The 21,776-nt window shown below is 42.0% G+C and overlaps 2 protein-coding genes across 4 annotated transcripts in view; both read right to left on the bottom strand.

Moving 5' to 3' along the window:
- Window positions 1–21,776, bottom strand: part of LOC141106900 (uncharacterized) — a 153,657-nt gene that overhangs the window by 57,873 nt on the left and 74,008 nt on the right. Inside the window, exons 13-19 of the mRNA XM_073597829.1 lie at window positions 10,979–11,012; window positions 10,137–10,252; window positions 9,841–10,005; window positions 9,631–9,754; window positions 8,449–8,546; window positions 8,188–8,329; window positions 4,946–6,004 (exon numbers count right to left, since the gene is read on the bottom strand). Of these exons, the coding sequence (XP_073453930.1) occupies window positions 4,946–6,004; window positions 8,188–8,329; window positions 8,449–8,546; window positions 9,631–9,754; window positions 9,841–10,005; window positions 10,137–10,252; window positions 10,979–11,012 (1,738 nt within the window). The remainder of the gene's footprint in view (window positions 1–4,945; window positions 6,005–8,187; window positions 8,330–8,448; window positions 8,547–9,630; window positions 9,755–9,840; window positions 10,006–10,136; window positions 10,253–10,978; window positions 11,013–21,776) is intronic.
- On the bottom strand, window positions 16,288–21,487 carry LOC141105099 (uncharacterized). 3 transcript variants are annotated; one of them, XM_073594955.1, is made up of 9 exons: window positions 21,226–21,487; window positions 20,500–20,607; window positions 20,211–20,381; window positions 19,785–19,932; window positions 19,580–19,668; window positions 19,281–19,443; window positions 19,067–19,164; window positions 18,800–18,941; window positions 16,296–17,386 (listed from the first exon to the last, which is right to left on the bottom strand). In XM_073594955.1, exons 1-9 carry the CDS (start codon window positions 21,448–21,450, stop codon window positions 16,599–16,601), a joined length of 1,932 nt encoding a protein of 643 aa, XP_073451056.1. In that variant the 5' UTR covers window positions 21,451–21,487; the 3' UTR covers window positions 16,296–16,598. The 3 variants fall into 3 exon arrangements, with proteins under 3 accessions (XP_073451058.1, XP_073451057.1, XP_073451056.1); XM_073594957.1 differs by lacking the exons at window positions 19,281–19,443; window positions 19,580–19,668; window positions 19,785–19,932 and adding an exon at window positions 19,999–20,122 and having other exon boundaries at window positions 16,288–17,386; XM_073594956.1 differs by lacking the exons at window positions 19,281–19,443; window positions 19,580–19,668 and having other exon boundaries at window positions 16,295–17,386.

Genomic DNA, 21,776 nt, shown 5'->3' with positions numbered 1-21,776 from the left:
GGATCCATCCTGCCTTGTTTTAACGGTTCAGGCTGTTGGTGTAATGGTATGGGGGATAATTTTCTTGGCACACTTTGGGCCCCTTAGTACCAATTGAGCATCGTTTAAATGCCATGCCTACCTGAGTATTGTTGCTGACCATGTCCATCCCTTTATGACTACAATGTACCCATCTTCTGATGGCTCCTTCCAGCTGGATAATGCACTATGTCACAAAGCTCCAATCATCTCACCACTGGACAATGAGGTCACTGCACTCCAATGGCCTCCACAGTCACCAGATCTCAATCCAATAGAGGACCTTTGGGATGTTGTAGAACAGGAGATTGCCATTATAAATGTGCAGCCGACAAATCTGTAGCAACTGCGTGATGCTATCATGTCACTATGGACCAAAATCTCTGAGGAATGTTTCCAACACCTTGTTGAATCTATGCCACGAAGAATGAAGACAAAAGGGGGTCCAACGGCCGGTGAGTGTATATTCTTAATCTGTGTCTCACCTTTCAAGCACCAGTCCGTACAGATCTATGAGCACTTGCATAGACTTATGTTATTAATTCGATTTTATGTGTTTGCACCTTTGCACCCCTTTGAGGTGGGATCATATACTTAATAATTATTTAATCTTTTAACTCAGTGGTCATCAACCCTGTCCTCAGGGCCCACTAACAGGCCAGGTTTGCAAGATAACTGAAATACATCACAGGTGATATCATTTGCTGCTCAGTGATTGCAGTATTCTAGTCTGCATCTCCCCGAGGTAATACATAAAACCTGGCCTGTTAGTGGGCCCTGAGGACAGGGTTGATGACCACTGTTTTAACTGATAGCACTGCACTTATTAAGCGCAGGTGTTTGTCTGTTATTTTTAATCCCTCCATTAATTGGCAAAATGACAGAGATACATAATAACGGGACTGATCACATGACATACTCGGTAAACCACCGATGGCGATAACTTCTGTATCTCCGAAGAAGATGATGACTGTGAAAAGGAGAAGAACAAAGATGGCGGCGATGGGAATATGACCATGAGGAGGAAAACCAAGATAGCGGCGATGAGAATATGACCATGAGGAGAACCAAGATGGCGACAATGGGAATAAGACCATGAGAAGCAGAACCAAGATGGCGGTGATGGGAATAGGACCATGAGGAAAACAACCAAGATGGCAGTGATGGGAATATGACCATGAGCAGGAGAACCAAGATGGCGGCACTGGGAATATGACCATGAGGACGAGAACTAAGATGGCGGCGATGGGAATATGATCATGAGAAGCAGAACCAAGATGGCGGTGATGGGAATAAGACCATGAGGAGAACCAAGATGGCGGTGATGGGAATATGACCATGAGGAGGAGAACTAGGATGGCAGTGATGAGAATATGACCATGAGGAGGAGAACCAAGATGGCTTGATGGGAATATGACCATGAGAAGGAGAACCAAGATGGCGGTGATGGGAATATGACCATGAGAAAGAGTACTAAGATGGCAGCGATGAGAATATGACCATGAGGAAGTGAACCAAGATTGCGGAGATGCGAATATGACCATGGGGAGAAGAACCAAGATGGCGGCAATGGGAATATGACCATGAGGAGGAGAATCAAGATGGCGGCGATGGGAATATGACCATGAGGAGGAGAACCAAGATGGCGGCAATGGGAATATGACCATAAGGAGGAGAAGCAAGATGGCGGCGATGGGAATATGACCATGAGGAAGAGAACCAAAATGGCGGTGATGGGAATATGACTATGAGAAGCAGAACCAAGATGGCGGTGATGGGAATATGACCATGAGGAGAAGTGTAAAGAAGAAGAAGATGATGACTGTGAAAAGGAGAAGAACCAAGATGGCGGCAATGGGAATATGACCATGAGGAGGAGAACCAGGATGGCGGTGATGGGAAAATGACCATGAGGAGGAGAACCAAGATGGCAGTGAGGGGAATATGACCATGAGGAGGAGAACCAAGATGGCGGTGATGGGAATATGACCATGAGAAGAACCAAGATGGCGGTGATGAGAATATGACCATGAGGAGGAGTAATAAGATGGTGGTAATGTGAATATGACCATGAGGAGGTGAACAAAGATTGCGGTGATGGGAATGTGACCTTGAGTAGGAGAACCAAGATGACGGTGATGGGAATATGACCATGAGGAGAAGAACCAAGGATGGCGGTGATGGGAATATGACCATGAGGAGAAGAACCAAGATGGCGGCAATGGGAAAATGACCATGAGGAGGAGAACCAAGATGGCGGTAATGGGAATATGACCATGAGGAGGAGAACCACGATGGCGGTGATGGGAATATGACCATGAGAAGCAGAACCAAGATGGCGGTGATGGGAATATGACCATGAGGAGGAGAACCAAGATGGCGGTGATGGGAATATAACCATGAGAAGGTGAACCAAGATGGCGGTGATGAAAATATGACCATGAGGAGGAGTACTAAGATGGTAGTGATGAGAATATGACCATAAGGAGGAGTACTAAGATGGTAGTGATTAGAATATGACCATGATGAGGTGAACCAAGATGGCAGTGATGGGAATATGACCATGAGCAGAAGAACCAAGATAGCGATGATGGGAATATGACCATAATGAGGCGAACCAAGATGGCGGAGATGAAAGTATGACCATGAGGAGGAGAACCAAGACGGCAGTGATGGAAATATGACCATGAGGAGGAGAACCAAGATGGCGGCAATAGGAATATTCTATGTGGCATTTGTAGTGGCTCCATGTATCCTTTAATATCAACTGTGGAAATTGACCTTCTGGACTCTCCATCTCACCAATAAAACCCAATGGATGGCTCTCTATGAGCTGATCACATTCCAATCACTGATTATATAAAAATGATAATTATTAAAAAAAAGAAGACTCAGGACTAAATATTGTAAAGCTTTTTTATTTAACAAAATTAGAATAAGTGACTAATACACAATAGAACAAATCTTGAACTTTATATAACTGAAGTATTGGTTGAACTGGATGGACTTTTTCAACCAGACTATGTAACTATTAAGTAAAGGCCCTCTGTTCCTGAGCAATCTGAGACACGTGGGGTACAAGCATTCCCCTGTGTATTACGAGGGGCTCCCACTCGTCTTTCTTTATATTATGGAGAATGCCAAAAGTGGAATGAGGACACCCCAAAGGATGAGAGCCAGGAACTTTAGCAAGCAGATTTCACCATTGGAGTCTCCAAGACTAAGGTCATCAGGCTCCACCTATGGAAGAAATGTCACTTTTGACAGAAGATAAACGTCTCTAAACTAATTTTTAGAATATGCTTGTTTTATGGACCTAACTAGTTTTACCTGCACCTTTGTTAACATCTACAGCAGGTGTGACTACTCTGATGTCTAATTAGATTTTGTTTTATATTTACATTTCCCGCACTCTCAACATAAAAAGCTGTCCTTCCGATGGTGAATTCTTTGGTGTCTCCTTTTTGGGTTAAACGATTCCGTACTTTGAAAATGGGTTGAGGTCAGGCCAGTCAAGTTCCTCCACCCCAAATTCGCTCATCCATGTCTTTATGGACCTTACTTTGAGCACTGGTCCAAATCATTTGGTGGAGGGGGGATTATGGTGTGGGGGTTGTTTTTCAGGGGTTGGGCTTGGCCCCTTAGTTCCAGTGAAAGGGAACTCTTAAGGAGTCAGCTTACCAAGACATTTTTGGACAATTTCATGCTCCCAACTTTGTGGGAACAGTTTGGGGATGGCCCCTTCCCGTTCCAACATGACTGCACACCAGTACACAAAGCAAGTTCCATAAAGATGTTCTATCGGGTTGAGGTCAGGACTTTGTGCAGGCCAGTTAAGTTCCTCCACCCCAAACTCGCTCATCCATGTCTTTATGGACCTTGCTTTGTTTACTGGTCCATGGATGAGCGAGTTTGGGGTGGAGGAACTTGACTGGCCTGCACAAAGTCCTGACCTCAACCCAGACCAGAACATCTTTATGGACCTTACTTTGTGTACTGGTGTGCAGTCATGTTGGAAGGGGAAGAGTCCTGACCTCAACACCTTTGGGATGAATTAGAGCGGAGACTGCGAGCCAGGTCTTCTCGTCCATCAGTACCTGACCTCACAAATGCGCTTCTGGAAGAATGATCAAACATTCCCATAGACAAACTCCTAAATCTTGTGGACGGCCTTCCCGGAAGAGTTGAAGCTGTTATAGCTGCAAAGGGTGGGCCAACTCGATATTGAACCCTACGTACTAAGACTGGGATGCCATTAAAGTTCATGTGTGTGTGAAGGAGGGAGCCCAATACTTTTGACATTATAGTGTATATAAGGACTCTCACTTGTGTAACTTTATCTGGTATTTAACAAGGCTTCAGTTGAGAAGGAAACATTTCCTACACTCCGATCTTGACAGAGAATGCTCATTCATGGGAATTATTGATGTTTTAACAAGGTCTTCTTTATAAGTAAAACATTTCCCACACTCATAAAGCGGAGCTTCACCCAAAAGGGGAAGTTCTGCTTGTTTTCACCCCCCCCCCCTCCACTGCCACATTTGGCACTTTTTTGGGTGGGGGAAGGGGTACCTGGTTTTGACAGGTACCCGCTCCTACTTCCGGCTCAGAACACTCCAGAAGTTCAGCCCCCCTCCCTCCCCGAAGTCTCCCGGGACACATCACAGGTTCCAGAAGACTACGGGACCATCCACAAGGCACAGCTTGACTCTCGCAGTAGGAAGCCGGCTGTGAAGGTGCAATGCCTGTTTCTTTTACCTGAGATGCCTGCGCCTGCACCCAAAGCCGATTGAAGAATCAGCTCGGGTGAGGACATCGCTGGATCCCTGGACAGGTAAGTCCTTATATCAAAAGTCAGCAGCTACAGTGTTTGTAGCTGCTGACTTTTAATTTTTTTTGGGGGGGGAGCCTGGAGCTCCTCTTTAACATGAATGAGGATGTTCACGATTGTGACTTGCGTCGTGATTTAGAAGCGACTGTTTTTTGCTAAAAGATTTCCCGCACACTGAACAAGAATAGGGGCGCTCACCGGTGTGAACTTTCTGGTGTTTAACAAGGTCTCCTTTATGCATGAAATTTTTCCCGCACTCTGCACATGAAGAGCGCACACCCGTGTGAATTCTCTTATGCTTACGAAGGTCTGCTGTCTGAACAAAACTTTTCCCGCAATCTGGACAGGAATAAGGACGCTCACCCGTGTGTCTTCTCTGGTGTGTAAGACACGATCTTTTCTCACTGAAAGATTTCCCGCACTCGGAACAAGAATAAGGGCGCTCGCCCGTGTGAATTCTCTGGTGAGTAAGAAGGTCTCCCTTCAAAAGGCAAGAATACCCGCACTCTACACATGAAAAAGGGCGCTTACCGGTGTGAATGGTCTGGTGCCTAAGGAGGTTATTTTTTTCAGCAAAACTTCTCCCGCACTCTGAGCACACAAACGGACGCTCGCCAGTGTGAGTTTTCTGGTGTCTAAGAAGGTTTTCTTTTAGACTAAAACTTCTCCCGCACTCTGCACAAGCGAACGGACGCTCGCCTGTATGAGTTAAATGGTGTCTATGAAGAAATCTTTCCTGATTGAACACTTTCCCGCACTCTGAGCATGAGAAAGAACGTTTACAACGTTTGGCCCTGTGAGTTTTCTGGTGTATAAAAAGTTCTCCAAGTTCAGTGAAAGAATTCCCGCACACTGTACATGAAAATAAACGCTCCCCTGGATGGCTTAAAGAAGATTCCTGGGGATTGGAGAGATCTGTAGATCCGTCCGTACTCTGAGATTTTAGATGGATTTCTGGGGTCACAGAATGTGAAGATTCCTTCGGATTAGAGGGGTCCATTGATTGCTTCAGATGGTCGGGTCTGTGATGTATATTGTAAATAACGGAATGGACTACTGGAGAATATTGTGTGAGGACAATATCTTCTACATTATAACATGGAGATAAAATAAAAAGTCCCTCAGAGGTTTTAGAGTTCCGAACATGGTGTCCATCTGTTGAAAAATAATTTAAATTAATGTAAGTTTACTTTATATCATGTATTGAACCGTTATAGGTTGGTACTGAGCTCTGGCATTAAATTGGGTGCAAACATAACAAAAAATAGAAAAACAAACCATATAAAAGGATACAACAAAGCCAAAACCATGTTGGTTAACAGTGTTTGTACAATAATGAAATTTTTACTGAGACGGAGATGAACCCAACTCTACCTCACTTTAAGGAAACATGACTACATACTGAAAAAAAGAGATGGACCTTTCATTTGGTGTACGGTATCTTCTCATTTGTTGGTAACATGATGTTATATTGAGGAATGGAGATGGACCTTTCATATGGTGTACAGTACCTCCTCCTCATTTGTTGGAAACATAAAAAATATATTGAGGAATAGAGACGAATCTTTAATATCACCTCATTTGTTGGGAACATGACGTTATATTGGAAAATGGAGATGGACCTTTCATATGGTGTACAGTATCTCCTCCTCATTTTTTGGAGACATGATGTTATATTGAGGAATGGAGATGGACCTTTCATATGGTGTATACAGTATCTCCTCATTTTTTGACAACATGACATAATTTTGAGGAATGAAGATGGACCTTTCATATGCTATACAGTATCTCCTCCTCATTTGTTGGGAACATGACGTTATATTGAGGAATGGAGATGGACCTTTCATATGGTGTACAGTATCTCCTCCTCATTTGTTGGGAACATGACATTATTGAGGAATGGAGATGGACCTTTCATATGATGTACAGTATCTCCTCCTCATTTTTTGGGAACATGACGTTATATTGAGGAATGGAGATGGACCTTTCATATGGTGTACAGTATCTCCTCCTCATTTGTTGGGAACATGACGTTATATTGAAGAATGGAGATGGACCTTTCATATGGTGTACAGTATCTCCTCCTTATTTGTTGGGAACATGACATTATATTGAGGAATGGAGATGGATCTTTCATATGGTGCACAGTATCTCCTCATTTGTTGGGAACATGACATTATATTGAGGAATGGAGATGGACCTTTCATATGGTGTACAGTATCTCCTCATTTGTTGGGAACATGATGTATATTGAGGAATGGAGATGGACCTTTCATATGTGTACAGTATCACCACCTCATATTTTGGAAACATGAAAAATATATTGAGGAATAGAGATGAATTTTTCATATCACCCTCGGCCAGAGCACTCGTTACTGGCTGTGAACCAAGCCATCATCTGATGTCTCGATTCAAAAACAGTGTAAAGAGCAGCTCTGTACCTTGTGATGACCAATGTGTTGTTTCCATTCCTCAGAATGGCCATGGCTGTCCACCCTCACTCCTGTTCATTCACCCTCACCAGTTTTTTCCCCCCTCCCCTGCATACACTAGTCCCACCACACGACACAGACCTCACTGTCATCACACCCCCATTCACACCAAATGCTTGCTCCTGACGAAACGCGTTGAGCTAATGATTGCCATGCGCCATTGTAACATAGCTCTAACAGATTCCAGTGTTTATATATTCATACTATCACATCATGTGACAGGGATCAGTAAGGTCATAGGCCATGCAGATGTCACCTTGCAACATTTCTGTACCCAACTGTGACATATGGTGGATTCTGTAACCCTATCATGTTTTAACCATGTTATTACCAATTACCGCTGTTTTAGGAATTGACGCAACGTTTGGTGTGTATTCCTATTTGTACCTAGATGGAAACTATGTATGTAATCTTGTTATTTATGGAATATTAATTATCTCAGTTTACACCATTGTATTAATTTCAACCATGTGCCTCGTTCAAACTCCAACCCTCTTGCTTCCAATTTTAATAATATTTTTATATTGTCAGGGATGGAGGCACATGACCTTACCAGGCCATGGCCTCATTTAAAGCCCCAATGTTTCCCCTCCCTCTTTTCCCCAATTTTCGCTCCATTCCTCAGAAGAAGGAGAAAAAAAAATGTATTAATGAATCGTGCATTTATTACTTCCAGATCAGCAGCAGCAGACATTCTAGGTTGTAGAATTATCTTTAACGCTTTCAACACCCTATACGCTCCTGTATATATCTCAGCTAAATCTGGTCCCTGTATATTAAAACTATTACGGTGCTGAAAACTGAAGAATGGCCTAACAATGACAGGGTATTATGATTATTATTTACCTGTGCTGATATCTAAGGAAGATTCCTCCTCTTTGACGCTCTCCTTCACCCCAACCTCCTCTGCAGACTGATGATCAAAACTCACACACATCTCTTCTTCTTCCTCTTTAACCTCAACTTTCACATCTGCCAGTTCTTCGTGCTGAATAAAGAAATTGTTTGAAAAAGACATCTTTAAAATATCAGCATTGATAATAAAAAATAAAATAGAAGATCGTAATTTAATGCAGTTTGAAGTAACTTTCCATTCTCTCCATCTACCTGATGATGGTGAGGGATGGTGTGACCTTCCTGTGTGGAATCCAGGGAATACAGAGGACGGGGACATCTCTCTGGTGGGTTCCCATTACTGGATCCATCTGTAGGAAACACACACACTGACTGAATACATTGTTTCTATGTGTTTATCAGATGATGGGGGATCTAGGTGGACCCTCCGTACTGCTCTCTCCTTTACAATAAAGTCTCATCTTACCCAGTGATGTGAGGGGTGGCTGACTCTCCATCGTGACATGAAAAGATTCCTTCTCTTTAATTGGCACCATTGTGGAACACTCTTCTATGGACCGATCGCCCCTCACATATGTCCCTCCTTCTTCTGCTTTAACCTCAGTTTTTAGACCTATCAGATCATCACCCTAAACCAAGAAAAAGGTTTACAAATATAAGCTTTAATAACGTAAGACCGCAAATACCATATTTTGTAGGGTTCACACACTGTCTTGCATTGTTGAGTCACATTCACGTTCTAGATGCTCCAACCAACCTGATAGCAGCGTGCGTAGTTGTGATCTTCCTGTATGGAATACAGAGGACATCTCTCTGGTGGGTTCCCATTACTGGATCCATCTGTAGGAAACACACACACTGACTGAATACATTGTTTCTATGTGTTTATCAGATGATGGGGGATCTAGGTGGACCCTCCGTACTGCTCTCTTCTTTACAATAAAGTCTCCTCTTACCCGGTGATGTGAGGGGCGGCTGATTCTCCATCATGACATGAAAAGATTCCTTCTCCTTGATTGGCACCTTCATTTCACCCTTTTCCATGGACTGGTTACTCATTTCCTCAGCTTTAACCTGAACCTTTAAATCCACCACATCTTTACCCTAATTATTAATAATGGTTGGAAACAAGTGATTTCATAATGCAATATCAATATCATCTACATATGGTCTTTCATTGTTGAATCACTTTAATATTGTAGATACTCCATCCCACCTACCTCATAATTGTGTGCATAATTAATGTGTTCCTGTGTGGAATCCCGGGCGTACAGAGGACGGGGACATCTCTCTGGTGGGTTCCCATTACTGGATCCTTCTGTAGGAAACACACACACTGACTGAATACATTGTTTCTATGTGTTTATCAGATGATGGGGGATCTAGGTGGACCCTCCATACTGCTCTCTCCTTTACAATAAAGTCTCCTCTTACCCGGTGATGTGAGGGGCGGCTGATTCTCCATCATGACGTCCTTGTAGAGATCCTTGTGTCCTTCTAAATACTCCCACTCCTCCATGGAGAAATAGACAGTGACATCCTGACACCTTATAGGAACCTGACACACACAATGATACAGTCACCATCCAGACACATCCCTTGTCTGTTACTGGATAATGTCCCAGAATTCCCGGCACCGCTCACCTCTCTTGTCAGCAGCTCCATCATCTTCTTGGTGACTTCTAGAATGTTCTGCTTGTATTTTACCTCTGGTTTTAGGAAATAAGGTGGAGGTACACTGGTCGGGGACATCCCACATTGATAGTATGACAATCGCTCTACACAAGTCTTCTTTGCCATTTCAAAATCCTTTTTGAAAAAAAAGTTGAAAATAGCAACTACTTTTATGTACACCCTCAGAACCCATCAAATCTAGTTACAGATGTTTAATAAGTAGAGATAAAAGTGATGTCATGTGACCCTCCCAGAATCCTCCTCACCTCTCCGGTCAGTAGGTAGATGATCTCCAGGGTGAGGTCTAATATCTTTGTGATACAGTGATCCTGGTCCTCCTCCATCCTCATGTGATCCATACAGGACACTTCTCTCTGTAGATCTTTAACAAACTAAGAATTATATGGACTGTACTGGGACGAGTAATATCTACACAGAGTTCCTCCATAACACGGACATCTCAGAAAGCTTGTGACATTACAGGCTATTCTACTCTGCAAATAATATTTTGTAGGGAATGTTGCAATTTTGGTTGTATAAATAGTTCTACATGTTTGCAGTGTATTTATGTTAAACCAGAGGCTCTGGATGGACAGTTGGATAAATGGCTCTATATTTAGGATGTATCCGGTCTATAAACCAGAGGCTCTGGATGGACAGTTGGATAAATGGTTCTATATTTAGGATGTATCTGGTCTATAAACCAGAGGCTCTGGATGGACAGTTGGATAAATGGTTCTATATTTAGGATGTATCTGGTCTATAAACCAGAGGCTCTGGATGGACAGTTGGATAAATAGTTCTATATTTAGGATGTATCCGGTCTATAAACCAGAGGTTCTGGATGGACAGTTGGACAAATGGTTCTATATTTAGGATGTATCCGGTCTATAAACCAGAGGCTCTGGATGGACAGTTGGATAAATGGTTCTATATTTAGGATGTATCTGGTCTATAAACAGTTGCTATTGACAGTTTACAGAAGTCAGAATTTATATAGTCATGTGAATATCAGTGTTTGCTGGAGACGTCACAGTGACTATGGAGGAAGAGGACGGAACATGACGGGGGGATTACTGGGTGTAAATATAAAATAATATCTTATTACCTCCTCTGCTGCCAGTTCCAGCAATGTCTCCTCTCTACTTCCTCGTAACCTCACACTTGGAAATTCCTTTTTGTGAGCAATCACTTCCTGTTTGTACCTTACATCACTTCCTGTCTCTGCGTTTGACTGACAATCAGTAGAAACTCCTCCTTCTGGAGAATATAAAATCTGCAGCCTACATTGTTGTTCATTTCTTTGATCGTTGCTTCTTGGTCCATTGTTCATTTTTATTCTTTATATAATATCCCAGTTAAAATCCAAACCATAAAAAATCAATAATGGGAATAATTAGTTTTCAATTCTTTCTTGATCTTTTTTTGCGAAACAAAATTTATACACTGTATATATATATATATATATATATATATATATATATATATATATATATATACACACACACACACACTGTATATATTTATTTATTTTTATTTTCCAAAGCAACTTTTTGATTCCGATGCTTACTGTAAGTTTTATTTTTTGGCTTCTCCACATGTCATCTATATCCCTCAACACCCAACTGCCCCTCAAATCTTTTTAAATCAGCCCCCCCCAATATTGATCTACATTATAACAGAACACTAGAATAAAAAGATTTGGGCAGTTGGCAGTTGTCACCCACATGAACCTCAGTCTTCTGCAGCTGGATGTCTTTCATTTAGTGGTGTGTTTCTTTGCTACACTTTATGCCCCCCAGAACACGATGATCTCAGAGGTCATGTAGAATAAAAAAGATGGTGGTTTCAACCTTTTTTTGCGCTGCACATATTTGTACAACTGTTTCTTAAGGCCTTATTTACAGACAAAATATAAAAAAATAATAATTTTGTTGAATACAAAAGCAAATTTAAATTGTGTAATTGAGGTAAATACATCAAGCGTTGTGGACTTCCCATTGGGTTTGGTAAACATCCAGTGAAGGTAACCAACGAATATATGAACCAATGCCGAAGTTACGAAAGGAACGGTTCAACATAACTAATATAGCAAAATTAAATTTTTCAATGAACGAATGAATCCGAAATGAAAAGAAAATTTCTGGTGTGCACATGTCTAGTAAGGGGCCTGTCTCCTCTTATCATTATTTGTAAGGGCCCTTCTTCACTGACCACCAATCTAAGGGAGCCCTTCTCTACTGACCACCAATGTAAGGAGTCCCTTCTCTACTGTCCACCAATGTAAGGAGTCCCTTCTCTACTGACCACCAATGTAAGGAGTCCCTTCTCTACTGACCACCAATGTAAGGAGTCCCTTCTCTACTGACCACCAATGTAAGGAGTCCCTTCTCTACTGACCACCAATGTAAGGAATCCCTTCTCTACTGACCAATCTAAGGAGTTAATTCTCTACTGACCACCAATCTAAAGAGTTCATTCTCTACTGACCACCAATCTAAGGAGTCCCTTTTCTACTGACCACCAATCTAAGGAGTCCCTTTTCTACTGACCACCAATCTAAGGAGTTAATTCTCTACTGACCACCAATCTAATGCCCTGTACACACGACCGGTTTTCCCGTCGGAATATACTCTGAAGGTTTTTCCTACGGAGTTCCGACGGAATTCCGCTCAAGCTGTCTTACATATACACGGTCCCACCAAATTCCGACCGTCCAGAACGCGGTGACGTACAACACGTATAACGGGACTAGAAAACGGAAGTTCAATAGCCAGTAGCCAATAGCTTCCGTCTCGTACTTGCTTCAGAGCATGTGTCGTTTTTGGTACGTCGGAACAGCATACAGATGATCGGTTTTCCCGGTTCCATCGGAAAAATTTAGAACATGTTCTCTTTCTAGGTCTGTCAGAATTTTCGACATAAAAAGTCCGATGAGGCATACACACGCTCGGAATATACGATGAAAAGCTCCCGTCTGACTTTTTCTGTCGGACATTCCGCTCGTGTGTACACGGCATAAGGAGTCCCTTCTCTACTGACCACCAATCCAAGGAGTCCCTTCTCTATCGACCACCAATCTAAAGAGTCCCTTCTCTACTGACCACCAAAGAAAGGGGGCTTTCTCTACTGACCACCTAATCTGTGTCTCACCTTCATAGGTGTGCGCAGCCTCTTGCATTAGGGTGTGCACCGCAAAGCTTAAATACCTATGCATGTGTATATGTACTGATGGTGTCAGTAGGGCAGTGGACAGTGTGATTTAGTTAATTTTCTTTTCCCAAAATTTTTGGGATTGTGTAACTTTTTTGGGGGGGGGATGAAATATCAGTGGTCAAAACAGGGGGGAATATGCAGCACACAAGGCAATTAGGGTGTGCCCAGGCACACCTGGCACACCCTGTGCGCACGCCTATGCTCACCTTTCAAGCACCAGTCCCTACGAAATATATGAGCATTTGGATTGACTTATGTTATTATTTTTATGTGTTTGCACCTCTGAACATCTTTGAGGTGGGATTATAGCGCTGCACTTGGTACTATAATCTTTATGAAGTGTTTTGCCTACATATTGGGCTAGCTGCTGTTTTACATTCTTCATATTTTATATTTTTAACTCTTGAGCCCAAGCATATGTGTTTGTCTGTTATTTTTAATCCTTCCATTAATTGGGAAAAATACAGAGATACATGATAAGGGACTGATCACATGACATACTCAGTAAGCCAATGATGGGGAGGACCTCTGTATCTCTGATGAAGATAATAACTGTGAAAATATGAAGCCCACCACTGTGACCATGGGAAGGAGAACCAGGATGGCGGTGATGGAAATATTCTGTGTGGTATTTGTAGTGGCTCCATGTATCCTTCCATATGAAAGAACAATTAAAATTACCCCGCCTCAACCCCGGGGGGAGACCAACTTATCCAGGCCATACTCATCCTAACACAGTAGCAACGGGTATACACCCTTTGGATACTTTATAGGTCAGTACCATCACTACATTGAATTCCTCCTCTAATCTAGAGAGCCTGTTGTATTACATAGTTATCCGGTGTAGGCTCATCTACTTATTTATTATTATTTTTATCTTTATCTTCCTACTCCTGACGATTGGCTTTAAACGCCATGAAACGCGTTGAGTCCATACTCAAGGGTGCCAGGTTTACAGCATGTTTTATCATGAATTCATCTTATCATGTTTATATTTATCATTACCAATCATGTATATTATTTCTTTATTATTGCTTTGTGTAAAACCAATCATGTCCTTCTATGTATAAATAATAAATATGTGACTATTGTGCATCGAATATGTTTATATCGTGCCTATATTGTACACAAGAAATATTTTATTTTGTTAATTTTAGGGACTACCCATCGGGGATTGGTTACAATTAATAGGTCAATATTCCTTATTTGCAGAGACACACCTCATCTAAAGTCCCATATTCTTTTCTTTTAATTGTTCTTTACTATGTCCAAGGGATGGAGGTGAGTTTCTGCTCTGCTATGTTTGGGCTGATGTGGGTCACATTTCGGGGTTTTCTATTTTTATAATCCTTCCATATGAGTTGACATACGTGTGGTCTCATTAACCACTTGAGCACTAGGCCTTTTTCTGACACGTTTGTTTACAGGGCATAACAAAAATTTACGAGAATTTACCAAAATACAGGGCACAAGTGTATGGTCCAAGCAGGGAGTATTTTATCCTACATCACATTCTAAAAGATGGACACCTCAAAACCTTCAATTCACTCAGAGAAGAATTTCTCGATAGGGCATAACAAAAATTTACCAGAATTTACCGAAATACAGGACACAAGTGTATGGTCCAAGCAGGGAGTATTTTATCTACATCACATCCTAAAAGATGGACACCTCGAAACCTTCAATTCACTCAGAGAAGAATTTCCAATTTAAAACCGAATGTTGTTTAGATTTTTACAACTCCGCCATGCGACTCAATCTCAATTTCCTGAATCCGTCCCACACCCTGCACCCAATGTCATTATGGCAGTGATTAAGACCACAGACCCTCACAAACTAATCTCGGCATTTTACAATATGCTATCTACCCCCATCTCTACCAAATTAGCATATGATCTTAAACCCAGATGGGAGAGAGAAGTGGGCCCAATAGAGGATGAGGAGAGGGAGGAGGCACTGGAGTCCTGCAAGGCAGTATCCCCCAAACTATCTGATCGACCATCACAGCTTTTTAATTATTCTGCATAGGGCATACCTTGCACCCATTAGAGTAGCAAGCAGGGGCGGACTGACAACTCATGGGGCCCGCGGGCAATAGGAGAAGACTATGGGGCCCCCGGGCAATAGGAGATTATGGGGACCCCGGGCAATAGGAGATTATGGGGCCCCCGGGCAATAGGAGATTATGGGGCCCCCGGGCAATAGGAGATTATGGGGCCCCCGGGCAATAGGAGATTATGGGGCCTCCGGGCAATAGGAGATTATGGGGCCCCTGGGCAATAGGAGATTATGGGGCCCCCGGGCAATAGGAGATTATGGGGCCCCCGGGCAATAGGAGATTATGGGGCCCCCGGGCAATAGGAGATTATGGGGCCTCCGGGCAATAGGAGATTATGGGGCCCCTGGGCAATAGGAGATTATGGGGCCCCTGGGCAATAGGAGATTATGGGGCCCCCGGGCAATAGGAGATTATGGGGCCCCCAGGCAATAGGAGATTATGGGGTCACACAGTATACACACACACATACAGTATACACACACAGACACACAATATACACACACAGTATACACACTGAAAAGGTACTAGAAAGGCGGGGCAGCTATAATCTTGGGATTTTTTTAAAAAAACACAGATTTTTACATACTGTCCCTGGTTTTATTGAGGCTGGCAACCCTGATGGGGCCCCTTAGCGGCATGGGGCCCTCGGGCAGTGCCCGAGTGCCCGAATGGTCAGTCCGCCCCTGGTAGCAAGATACAAACGCAACCAATCTACAACATGTCTGATGTGTGGACCGGAGACAGGTACATTTTTTTCATTTGATCTGGACATGCCCCAAGCTTGTGGAAGCAAATCGTGGCATTTCTGCATGATACCATGGGCTCCCCCTTAGCATTAGACCCAAAACAATGCCTCCTTGGAATATTACCGGATACAACTGATAAATATAATAAAATATTTCTTCACGAGACACTATTTTTCAGCCTGGAAAATTACAGCCAAAAACATGGATGAGACAAACACCTCCCAAGATAGTAGAATGGAAACTGGAAGTGAATAATACCCTGCCATACAAGAAGTATATATATATATATATCAACAGAGGTTGCCACAACAAATATAATAAGGTATGGGGCCGCTGGTTACAAGAGTCTGATACCTGTGTGTAGTAAAACCATATCAGTTTGTAGTGACATGACTTTTTATATAATCTTTATTTGTACTATATACATTTATAGAACATATACATGTGGCATGAACAATGTACCTGTTTTCTTACCTATAATATGCAATGTAACAGTTATCAAGTTTCTATGTAAAAGCCAACATAATAAGTATGCACTGTATGATTAATAAAAAACCTTTGTTCAACGTAAAAACAAAAAACAAAAAAACACACTTCCCACACTCTTAACATGAATGGGGGTGTTCATGATCGTGACTTGTGTGGTGATTAAGAAGTGACTGTTTCCCACTAAAAGATTTCCCGCACACTGAACAAGAATAGGGGCTCTAACCCGTGTGAATTCTCTGGTGTTTAACAAGGTCTGCTTTATATGTGAAAGATTTCCCGCACTCTGAGCAGAAATAAGGGCGCTCCCCCGTGTGAATCCTTTGGTGAGTAATAAGCTGTCCTTTGAAAAGGCAATTATACCCGCACTCTAGACACGTAAAAGCGCGCTTCCCGGTGTGGATTGTCTGGTGCCTAAGAAAGTTATGTTTTTCGCCGAAACTTCTCCCGCACTCTGAGCACACAAACGGACGCTCACCCGTGTGAATCCTCTGGTGTTTTACAAGGTTTTCTTTTTGAGTAAAAGATTTCCCGCACTCTAAGCATGAGAAGGGACGCTCGCCTGTGTGAACCCTGTGGTGTTTAAGGAGATCTCGCTCCTGATCGCAGACTTTCCCGCACTCTGAGCATGAGAAAGAACGTTTACTACGTTTGGCCCTGTGAGTTTTCTGGTGTATAAAAAGTTCTCCAAGTTTAGAGAAAGAATTCCCGCACACTGTACATGAAAATAAACGCTCCCCGGTGTGGCTTAAAGAAAATTCCTGGGGATTGGATGGATTTGTAGATCCGTCCGTACTCTGAGATTTTAGATGTATTTCTGGGGTCACAGAATGTGAAGATTCCTTCGCATTAGAGGGGTCCATTGATTGCTTCAGATGGTCGGGTCTGTGATTTATATTATGAATAACGGAATGGACTACTGGAGAATATTGTGTGAGGACAATATCTTCTACATTACGATATGGGAAAAGTCCCTCAGAGGTTTTAGAGTTCCGAACATCGTGTCCATCTGTTGAAAAAACATTTAAATGAATGTTGTAAGTATTCTTCATATCATGTATTGAACAGTTATAGGTTGGCACTGAGCTCTGGCATTAGATTGTGTGCAAACATAATAAAAAAATAGTAAAAACAAACCATATAAAAGGATACAACAAAGCCAAAACCATGTTGGGTAACAGTGTTTGTACATTAATGACATTGTTACTGTGAGACAGGAGATGAACCCTCCTCTACCTCACTTTAAGGAAACATGACAACATACTGAAAAAAAGAGATGGACCTTTCATATGGTGTACAGTATCTCCTCCTCATTTGTTGGGAACATGACGTTATATTGAGGAATGGAGATGGACCTTTCAATTGGTGTACAGTATCTCAGCCTTATTTGTTGGGAACATGACGTTATGTTGAGGAATGGAGATGGACCTTCCATATGGTGTACAATATCTCCTCCTCATTTGTTGGGAACATAACGTTATATTGAGGAATGGAGATGGACCTTTCAATTGGTGTACAGTATCTCCTCCTCGTTTGTTGGGAACATGACGTTATATTGAGGAATGGAGATGGACCTTTCATATGGTGTACAGTATCTCCTCCTCATTTGTTGGGAACATGACATTATATTGAGGAATGGAGATGGACCTTTCATATGGTGTACAGTATTGTTTCTCAACTCCAGTCCTCAAGGCGCCCCAACAAGGCGCCCCAACAGGTCATGTTTTCAGGATTTCCCTCAGATGAAACAGCTGTGGTAATTACTAATGCAGTGAAACTGATCAAATCACCTGTGCAAAATAATGGAAAGCCTGAAAACATGACCTGTTGGGGCGCCTTCAGGACTGGAATTGAAAAACTCTGGTGTACAGTATCTCCACCTCATTTGTTGGGAACATGACGTTATATTGAGGAATGGAGATGGACCTTTCATATGGTGTACAGTATCTCCTCCTCATTTGTTGGGAACATGACGTTGTATTGAGGAATGGAGATGGACCTTTCATATGGTGTACAGTATCTCCTCCTCATTTGTTGGGAACATGACATTATATTGAGGAATGGAGATGGACCTTTCATATGGTGTACAGTATCTCCTCCTCATTTGTTGGGAACATGACATTATAAACTGTCCTTGAGCCACCCCCATCAAATCATTCTTTGCAGTTATTACCTTTTGTACCACCACCCCCTCCCTTTAGAATGTAAGCTCTACGAGCCGGGCCCTCCTGTACCTTTTGTATTGAACTGTACTGTAATTGTTGTCCCCCTTATACATTGTAAAGCGCTGCGTAAACTGTTGGCGCTATATAAATCTCGTATAATAATAATAATAATAATTGCGGAATGGAGATGAACCTTGAAAATGGAAATATGGTTTGATAATGAAGGCAGTATTATGATAATTACGATGAGTATTTACCTGGGCTGACATCTAAAGGAGAGTCTTTCTCTTTAACGGTCTCCTTCACCCCAACCTCCTCTGCACGTTGATGATAATCCCTCACATACGTCTCTGCTTCTTCCTCTTTAACCTCAACTTTCACATTTGCCAGTTCCTCATGCTGAATAAAGAAAATGTTTAAAAATAATATCCTTAAATATCAGCATCAATAACAAAAAATAAATAAATAAATAAAAGATCATCATTTAAAGCAGTTTTAGGTCACTTTCCATTCTCTCCACCTACCTGATGATGGTGTGCATAGATATGATCCTCCTGTGTGGAATCCCGGGAATACAGAGGATGGGGACATCTGTCTGGTGGGTTCCCATTACTGGATCCATCTGTAGGAAACACACACACTGACTGAATACATTGTTTCTATGTGTTTATCAGATGATGGGGGATCTAGGTGGACCCTCCGTACTGCTCTCTCCTTTACAACTAAGTCTCCTCTTACCCGGTGATGTGAGGGGCGGCTGATTCTCCATCAAACCATGAACAGATTCCTCATCTTTAATTGGCATCATCGTGGTGCCCTCTTCCATGGACTGGTCGCCCCTCACATATGTCTCTTCCTCCTCTGCTTTAACCTCAACTTTTATATCTATCGGATCGTCGCCCTAAACCAAGGGATTGGTTGGCAAATATAAGTTTTAATGATGCAAGACTACAAAAAATATATATATATATTTTGTAGGGTTCACACACTGTCTTGCATTGTTGAGACACGTTCATGTATTAGATGCTCCAACCAACCTGATAACAGCGTGCGTAGTTGTGATCATCCTGTAAGGAATACAGAGGACGGGGACATCTCTCTGGTGGGTTCCCATTACTGGATCCATCTGTAGGAAACACACACACTGACTGAATACATTGTTTCTATGTGTTTATCAGATGATGGGGGATCTAGGTGGACCCTCCGTACTGCTCTCTCCTTTACAATAACATTTCCTCTTACCCGGTGATGTGAGGGGTGGCTGATTCTCCATCCTGGCATGAAAAGATCTATTCTCCTTGATTGGCACCATCATTTCACCCATTTCCATGGATTGATCACTCCTTTCCTCAGCTTTGACCTCAACCTTTAAATCCATCACATCTTTACCCTAATTATTAAAAATGGTTGTGAACAAGTGATTTCATAACACAATATCAATATCAACAATATCAACCCGGTGATGTGAGGGGCGGCTGATTGTCCATCATGACGCCCTTGTAGAGATCCTTGTGTCCTTCTAAATACTCCCACTCCTCCATGGAGAAATAGACAGTGACATCCTGACACCTTATAGGAACCTGACACACACACAATGATACAGTCACCATCCAGACACATCCCTTGTCTGTTACTGGATAATGTCCCAGAATTCCCGGCACCGCTCACCTCTCCTGTCAGCAACTCAATGATCTTCCTGGTGACTTCTAGAATCTTCTGCTTGTATTTTACATCTGGTTTCCAGAAATAAGGTGGAGGTACACTGGTCGGGGACAACCCATGTTGATAGTTGTTGTATGCCAATCGCTCTACACAAGTCTTCTTTGCTATATCACAACCCTTTAAAATATTGACAGTAATAACTACTATGTACACCCTCCGAATTCATCAAATCTTTGTTACTTTTGTGTTTTAATCGTAGAGATAAGAGTGATGACCCTCCCAGAATCCTCCTCACCTCTCCGGTCAGTAGGTAGATGATCTCCATGGTGAGGTCTAATATCTTTTTGATACAGAGATCCTGGTCCTCCTCCATCCTCTTGTGATCCATACAGGACACTTCTCCCTGTAGGTGGTAAGCAGTGTATTTATTTTAAACCAGAGGCTCTGGATGGACAGTTGGATAAATTGTTCTATATTTAGGATGTATCCGGTCCATAAACCAGAGGCTCTGGATGGACAGTTGGATAAATGGTTCTATATTTAGGATGTATCTGGTCTATAAACCAGAGGCTCTGGATGGACAGTTGATTAAATGGGTCTATATTTAGGATGTATCTGGTCTATAAACCAGAGGCTTTGGATGAACAGTTGGATAAATGGTTCTATATTTAGGATGTATCCGGTCTACAAACCAGAGGCTCTGGATGGACAGTTGGAAAAATGGTTCTATATTTAGGATGTATCTGATCTATAAACCAGAGGCTCTGGATGGACAGTTGGATAAATGGTTCTATATTTAGGATGTATCTGGTCCATAAACCAGAGGCTCTGGATGGACAGTTGGATAAATGGTTCTATATTTAGGATGTATCCGGTCTATAAACCAGAGGCTCTGGATGGACAGTCATGTGAATATCAGTGTTTGCTGGAGATAAAAGACATCACAGTGACTATGGAGGAAGAGGACGGAACATGACGAGGGGGGGTTACTGGGTGTAAATATAAAATAAGATCTTATTACCTCCTCTTCTGCCAGTTCCAGCAATGTCTCCTCTCTACTTCCTCGTAACCTCACATTCGGAAATTCCTTTTTGTGAGCAATCACTTCCTGTTTGTACCTTACATCACTTCCTGTCTTTGAGTTTGACTGACAATGAGTAAAAACTCCTCCTTGTGGAAAGTATAAAATCTGCAGCCTACATTGTTGTTCATTTATTTGATCGTTTCTTCTTGGTCCACTGTTCATTATTATGCTTTATATCATATCCAAGTTAAAATCCAAACCATAAAAATCAATAATGGGAATAATTCGGTTTCAATTCTTTCTTGATGATTTTTTTGAGAAACAAAATTTATATACAGTATATATATATATATATATATATACACACACACACACACACACAGTATATACGTATATAATTTTTTTTTTTTTTTCCAAAGCAACATTTTTGATTCCGATGCTTACTGTAAGTTTTATTTTTTGACTTCTCCACATGTCATCTATATCCCTCAACACCCAACTGCCCCCTAAATCTTTTCCATTCAGCCCCCCCCTACAATATTGATTTA

This window comes from Aquarana catesbeiana, linkage group LG08, assembly GCF_042186555.1.
Source record: "Aquarana catesbeiana isolate 2022-GZ linkage group LG08, ASM4218655v1, whole genome shotgun sequence".
Taxonomy (NCBI): domain Eukaryota; kingdom Metazoa; phylum Chordata; class Amphibia; order Anura; family Ranidae; genus Aquarana; species Aquarana catesbeiana.
The sequence above is the reverse complement of the archived record's forward strand: the minus strand, read 5'-3'. Positions and strand labels throughout refer to the sequence as shown.